The sequence below is a fragment of the Triticum aestivum genome, chromosome 2D (genome assembly GCF_018294505.1).
Source record: "Triticum aestivum cultivar Chinese Spring chromosome 2D, IWGSC CS RefSeq v2.1, whole genome shotgun sequence".
Lineage (NCBI taxonomy): Eukaryota > Viridiplantae > Streptophyta > Magnoliopsida > Poales > Poaceae > Triticum > Triticum aestivum.
The window spans coordinates 125,037,363-125,044,283 of record NC_057799.1 but is presented as its reverse complement, the minus strand read 5'-3'; the positions used below and the strand labels follow the sequence as shown (position 1 = coordinate 125,044,283).

The 6,921-nt window shown below is 46.5% G+C and overlaps 1 protein-coding gene across 1 annotated transcript; it reads left to right on the top strand.

The window, feature by feature from the left end:
* Positions 1–3,009: 3,009 nt before the first annotated feature.
* LOC123052117 (EEF1A lysine methyltransferase 4) lies at positions 3,010–6,210 on the top strand. The gene is made up of 7 exons (XM_044475210.1): positions 3,010–3,201; positions 3,302–3,398; positions 3,518–3,659; positions 3,757–3,839; positions 4,957–5,091; positions 5,566–5,670; positions 5,839–6,210. The coding sequence occupies exons 1-7, from the start codon at positions 3,146–3,148 to the stop codon at positions 5,962–5,964; spliced, it is 744 nt and encodes a 247-aa protein (XP_044331145.1). The 5' UTR covers positions 3,010–3,145; the 3' UTR covers positions 5,965–6,210.
* The last annotated feature ends 711 nt before the right edge of the window (positions 6,211–6,921 follow it).

The following is a 6,921-nucleotide window of genomic DNA, read 5'->3' as shown; positions in this document are numbered from 1 at the left end:
AAGAATCATATATTGTGAACTAATGAACAATACTAGGGTAGTACCACTATGACTACACATCCTAAATCACAACACCCAATCTTGGATAAATAAAGATTCAAACCAAGCAAATCAAGGGTTCCACCCAATCTTGGACAAATCTCTAAAATGGCAACGAATTTACGGAGGAAAAGAAAGGGAACAGAGGAGTTTACCTGGTAGGAGGGATTAGAGATCGAATCCACAGCTTAAATCTCCAGATCTGAAAGGGGTGGGGGATCGAAGGGGGCACCGCCGCTACTCTCTGTTCACAGAGAACAACTGCCTGGGAGAGGGAAGAACTGCCTAAGGAGGGCTAGGCCCGATGCGGCTTAAGTCAATGTGCCGCGCCTAAGCGCTAGGCGCTGCACATTATACTGTGTGGCGCCTATGCCTTAGGCGCTGCACGGCTGGTTGTGGGTCCGCGCCTGGCCCCCGACTGCCATGCTGGCCGGGCGTGCGGCGCCTAAGACATAGGCGCTGCATAGTGTAGTGCAGCGACCGGCTGTCAGGCGCCACACGAAACGATCAGTTTGTGAATTTTTTCCAAACACAGTTCAGATCGTGAATTCTTTTCATCCACAGGTTAAATATGTGTTTTTTGCCTTGCATCGACGCGTTGGAGTTGGCCCAACTAAGTGAACCACTGGGGAGAGTAGGACCCAGTTCGAATCCCCGAACCGTCCTAGGTTTTTTTTAACCTAAAGATCAAACTTTATTTAATCATTCCCTGCGGGGATCTCGTCCGAAACCACATGCAATATGAAATCTGGGGGCACAAATCGCCACATATAGTCTAGCTTATTTGTCACAGCTTCTCTAGCTACTAAGTGAGCGGCCCTGTTTGCCTCTCGTCTAACCCACGACACCTTCCATCTCTCATGCGATGCAAGCATCTGCTTGACTTCCTCCACGATCGGTCCCAGCGGCGACAAATCCTTCCCTTTACTCTGGAGCTTGCAGGCGATATCGCGGCAGTCTGTCTCGATGTGTACGCTCGATATGTTCAGCTCTTCTGCCAGCCGAGCTGCTTCTTTGCAAGTCCGAAGCTCCACTGTCGCTGGGTCGCTGCACATTGGAAGGAAATGACATGCTGCACCCATATATGCACCAACATGGTTCCTGAGCACGACACCTGTGCCACCATTCTCCCCCACCTTGGACGTAGCTCCATCCACATTGACTTTCACCCACCCATCCTGTGGTGGACTCCATTTCTCCTTCACCACAGCCGTCGTTGGCTTGTATTTCCGGCCATGTATGGACTGCCATTCCTCCATTAAGCTGACAACTCTTCTTGCTATCGCGTCCGCGTCTTCTATCTTCTGGCCATCACGTGTATTATTCCTTGCTAACCAGAGCGCATACGTGCCCTGTACAAGGACAGCTCGTTCATCATCTGATGCTTCTGCGAACCACGACAGGAGCCATCATGACAAAGTACTCTGAGAGCAAACCGACTCCGGTGGGATCGCCACCGGTACTCCCAATACCGAGTGCATTGTCTTCCAAAATTTTGCTGAATGGAAGTAGCTCCAGAATCTGTGTTGATTCGTTTCCTCTCGACCACACGCCGGACAGAAGACACCTGCTTTAATTTTCCTCCTTAATAGTTCCGGCCCCACTGCTAGCCCATTGTGGATCAACCTCCACATGTGTGTCTTGACCTTGCCTGGTGCCACCGTATCCCATAAGTTTAGCCAGGATTTGTGATCAGCCACAGATGACGAGGTCTCTGGCCTGCCTGAACGCATCCGTTTCTGACTCATACGTAAGTGGTAGGCCGACCGGACAGTAAACACCCCGTTCTTTGTGTAATTCCATGCATGGTAATCATCCATCTCCGGGCCACCAATTGGGATTTGAGTGATCTCTCTAGCCTTATCGGGTGGAAACATAGCTTCCACTTTGTTTACGTCCCAGGAGCTGCCCGTTTCTTCCAGCAGGTCACACACTCGCACAATCCCTTGTAAGTAGCTCTGGCCCAGTGGCTTCAAGCTACCCTTCCTCGGAATCCAGTTATCGTGATGAATCTTAATTTTGGAGCCGTCTCCAATCCTCCAGATCAGACCATCGAGCAGAAGATCTCTCCCATGCAAAATACTCTTGAAAGTATATGAGCCACCACTTGGACAAGTTGCATTCAAAATAGATCCATCAACATAATACCGGGCTTTCAAGACTCGTGCACATAATGAATCTGGTTCCTGGAACAGTCGCCACGCTTGTTTGGCAAGCATAGCTTGGTTGAAAGCCTCTAGATCTCTGAACCCCATTCCCCCTTCATGCTTTCTGGCACACATTTTGTCCCAGGCGATCCAATGCACTCTCTTTTTACCATTTGCTTCACCCCACCAGAAGTTCGATGAAATAGAAGACAGGTTTCCGCACATTTTCTTCATGAGTTGAAAACAACTCATGGTAAATGTTGGTGTTGATTGGAGGCCCGACTTAACGAGTCCTTGCCCTTTCCACCCTGAGACCTTCCCCCTCGCACTTGTCTCAACATATTTGAAGGTTCCGTGCTTCGATTTCCCCACCATCATGGGTAGTCCTGATATCTCTCGCTCAATGCCTCTTCCGAAACCCCTAGCACTTGTTTTAGTTCCTCCTTGCTATCGTCCGGTGTTCCTTTCCCAAAAAAATTTGCAGATTTGTGGAGGTTGACTTTCTGCCCCGAGGCATCTTCGTACTCTTTTCAGGATGGAGCGTAATGCCTCAAAATTATCACGTGAGCCCTCCACAAACACCACACTATCATCAGCAAAGAGGAGGTGAGTCACCGTTGGTCCGCTGCTCCCGAATGCCAAGCCCTTGACTTTCTTCTCCTGTTGCGCAACCCTCAAGAGCGCCGAGAAACCTTCCACACAGAAAAAAAGAGGTATGGAGAGAGGGAATCACCTTGGCGAAGCCCTCTGGAAAGGTTGAAATGATGAGATAGACCACCGTTCAACTTAATAACAGAAAAAGTTGCCGATTTCACACACCGCATGACCGAACCGTCCTAGGTTTTGATCAGACGTCCCCGAACCTCGTAGGGTTCAACGAACCACCCTGCCTACCCGCACACGCCGCACCAGTGCCAGAGGCCGCCAAGCAAAGCGCCCGCACCCGGCACGCGGCGGCGATGGCGGACGACGTCGCCCCGTGCACCGCATCCGGCTACCTCGACCCCTCCTACTGGTAGCTCACGAGTCCTTATCACCCTGCTCTGCTCCGCTCCTCCGAGCTCCAAACCGCGCAGGGAGCAGCGGACTCACGCAGCTCGCTCGTGGCTTCGCAGGGACGGGCGGTTCGGGAAGGAGGAGCACTACGAGTGGTTCAAGGACTTCTCCCACTTCCGCCACCTCCTCGCCCCGCTCCTCTCCCCCTCCCTCTCCGTTAGTGCTCCCCGCGCCTCTTCCCCCAATTATTCACATCACTTTCGTGGATCTTAATTCGCGAGTTCCTGAATTTGAGCTGTGCCGCGATTTGTCGCGCGTTCTGCATTTCTGCGCAGGTTCTGGAGGTCGGCTGCGGAAATTCGCGGCTCGGGGAGGAGCTCTTAAGGGAGGGCGTCACCGGCGGCGTCACCTGCATCGACCTCTCGCCGGTCGCCGTCCAGAGGATGCGCGACAGACTGGCGGAGCAGGGCACCAGTGGTCAGTTCACCAGTTTGGCCGGGAATGTACTTTCTGCATGTTCGTTACCACCAACGTTTGGCCGTTTGAGTGAGAAATTGCCTTCTGCTTCCTGAAGGTGTGGATGTGGTGGTGGCTGACATGCTTGACCTTCCGTTCGAGAGCGAGAGCTTCGACCTTGTGATCGAGAAAGGGACCATGGTATGCGTGTTGCAGACTTTGATGCCTACCTCTGTTCCAACTTATCAATATTTTGTGCTATCATTTTTTCTAAGCTATGTTGTGCTTAATGTTAACTGCAACTCGAAAGAACAAACATATTAACCAACAAAGGTTGTGGTTGCATATTAGTACTGTGTATTGAAACACTGAATTTTTTCTGGTCACACCTGCATTTGACATGCCGCCAATAATATCACCTTCAACATGAAAACTTGGTTTGCATTCCTGAACTGTGCTGTGGTGAACTCAGGTCTCTTTGATTCGCAGGATTGTAAAAACGTAGGAATAGGAAAAATACAGGAATGGAATGTCATGTCCATTCAAATCCTACAGGATTTGAGTTTGTTTGATTGCGTCACAGGAAAAAACACAGGAAGTTTTCCTAGAGGCTGGAGTGGATGTCATTGTACAGTCTGCTGAGGAAAAATATCCGAAGAAATAGGAAAAAGTTGATTAGTCAAACGATAAAATAAGCAAAAGCTTGTTAGGCCAACAAGATTATTCTACTCCCCCTCAATGCCAAATGCAGCTGAAGTGTGCGCAGATAGACTGTCTTAGCTAATAGTGTACCGCCCTCGCTGTATTAGCAACATGATTCTATACGGTTAACACATTATCAAGATCATCGAGAAATATAGTACCAGTGGTTTGTGATAATATTACTGGGCGTTTTAGTGGAAATGCACAGTTGCATCTATTACAAAATTTCAGATGACCTGGTAGCTATTTACAGTATACTGTGTTACTGCTATCCTTATCTGAATGACCATTCAGTCATTCACATATATAAAGCTGCGGAAGACAGGCTCATGTGTACGGAAGTCCAGTATAAACGTAGTTAGTAACTATGTTAAAAATTCATTTGCATGTTATCTTGATAATTACCTAACAAATTTTCTGTTAGGATAGCTGCACAACCAGGGGAAAGGAGTCAATTTGAAAAATCAAGATACTTAACTCAGCACCTTAAAAAATACTCAGAAAGATGCACTATGTCTGTTGACTTATCCTCACCTCTGTTCTTTCATAGCATCCAAACTTGTGATTAGATTATTAGATATTGCCTATAGACTTATACAGAAATATCCTTTGACAGGATGTGTTGTTTGTGGACAGTGGTGATCCATGGAACCCCAATCCTACAACAGTGGATAATGTAACCAAAATGCTTGAAGGTATCCACAAGGTTTTGAAGCCAGGTGGCAAATTTGTATCAATTACCTTTGGACAGGTTTGGGAGATCCAATTGTCTGAATCCCTCTCATGCCCTTCATTTGCCATCGCTTTTGTATTTCAGACGTGTTTCTTTGCATGCCCAATGATATCCTCTTTCTGGGTTTGTGGATATGTTATTTGTGCACTGTACATAAGTACTCCATCTGTTCCGAATTAAAAGATGTATTAACTTTTTCCTGAACCGGATGTGCTTTAGTGTGTTTGCTCACACATTTTAGTCCATATGTAGTCCATATTGAAATATCCAAAGCATCTTATAATTTGAAATTGAGGTGATACTAAATAAGGATATACCTTTTGTTTAGCAATATCACACAATGGTTATGAACTTGATATTATATAAAGAATTGAAGGTTCTCTTTAATTAGTAATCATGAAGAGAAGAGCACGTGGGACTGGTCATGAACTGTGATTTATTTGTTTAGCAGCTTTACTTCTTTTTCTAAAAAATTTACTTTCTATTTGGCAGCCACACTTCCGTCGTCGATTTTTCGAAGCACCTGAGTTTACATGGTCTGTCGAGTGGAACACCTTTGGCGATGGCTTCCATTATTTCTTCTACATCCTTCAGAAGGTATAATGTTTGCGAAGCATTTGGTTTTCATTTGAGCCCTTCACTTTTTCCTTGTAGTTGTGATGCCACTGAATAAGTGCATTGCTCTGTTACATCCCGACTCTATGTACTATGAATTTCCTTGCAAAAGTCCTTACTCTTCATCTTGTTCTTTCTTAAATCTCTTAGGGCAAAAGGTCACCAGAGTCCAACAGTCACCAAGTTACATTACCTGCTGTTCCAAGCTTCAATATGCTCCATGAAGAGCTCGAAAGCGAGGATTACATATTCTGCACAAATGTTGATGAGTTATAAGCAGTAGCTCAATAAGCGAGTGCGCCGGTTCGGAGGTCTTGATGCTACGCAATACGCATGAAGGGGCTGACCGCTAAGCAACCCAGCGAGTGATGCGTTTACATGCCTTGTTGTGTGGTGATGTATCATTGCGGCCCAGCAGGCTAGGGATCTTTCTACCATCAGAACTGACAATATACACCTGTTCCCAATGTTAACCTTCTTGCGTTATTTCGGATTATGAAAAAGGACCTTCAGTTATCTTTAGTGTTGATTCCAGATGACATAGAGATAATTGTTTTCCCTTCTTATTCTTCTCATTTCCAGGACATCTACTTGTATAGCCAGTTCAAATTACAGCAGTGATAAGAGAACGTTAAATAGTAATTCGGTAAAAGAAACTGAACAGTATTTTTGAGGGGGTGAACAGTAACTGAGGTAACTGTATCACTTTGGTTGCCCGCCTTCATCTGGTCCATTGGCTGTCCTCGTCTCATTTGATCTGGACCGTTGCTTAACTGACAAAGTGTTGCACCGTGGTACGGTGCGTGATAAGATCCCCGTTGGTTCTGGACTGAAGGCACGGGATTGAGAAGGCCAAGTTTGCATTGGAAAGTATGCAAAAGACGCCTTGGTTTATCTGTAATTCAGTAGTGAGGTGCATATCCATTCGACTACTCCAATTGCGCTTGAAGATGGTGCCAATAGCAGTTTCACGGTATATAATTTGGTGAATTAAATAGTTGTGCCTTGTTGTACCACATCATTCATTTATTTTTACTTATTTGGAAGGATGCAAAGGAATTGTGGCCATAGTTTATTAAATGAATCCACCGGATAAAAGACAATAACTGTTAAGTACTCACTCCGTCCCATAATATAAGATGTCCGAGGACATCTCTAACGCTAACCCTCAAACCGTCTGCATCTGTCTGGACTGGGCAGTTCGGACGTGTTTTGCCATCTAACGCGGTGGAC

What these genes read in the sequence shown, in the direction of transcription:
- LOC123052117 (XM_044475210.1), top strand. Translation starts at nt 3,146, where the DNA reads ATGGCGGACGACGTCGCCCCGTGCACCGCATCCGGCTACCTCGACCCC. An exon ending in GGCGGAGCAGGGCACCAGTG is followed by an intron (nt 3,660 to 3,756) that starts GTCAGTTCACCA and finishes TGCTTCCTGAAG; the next exon opens with GTGTGGATGTGGTGGTGGCT. An exon ending in TGATCGAGAAAGGGACCATG is followed by an intron (nt 3,840 to 4,956) that starts GTATGCGTGTTG and finishes ATCCTTTGACAG; the next exon opens with GATGTGTTGTTTGTGGACAG.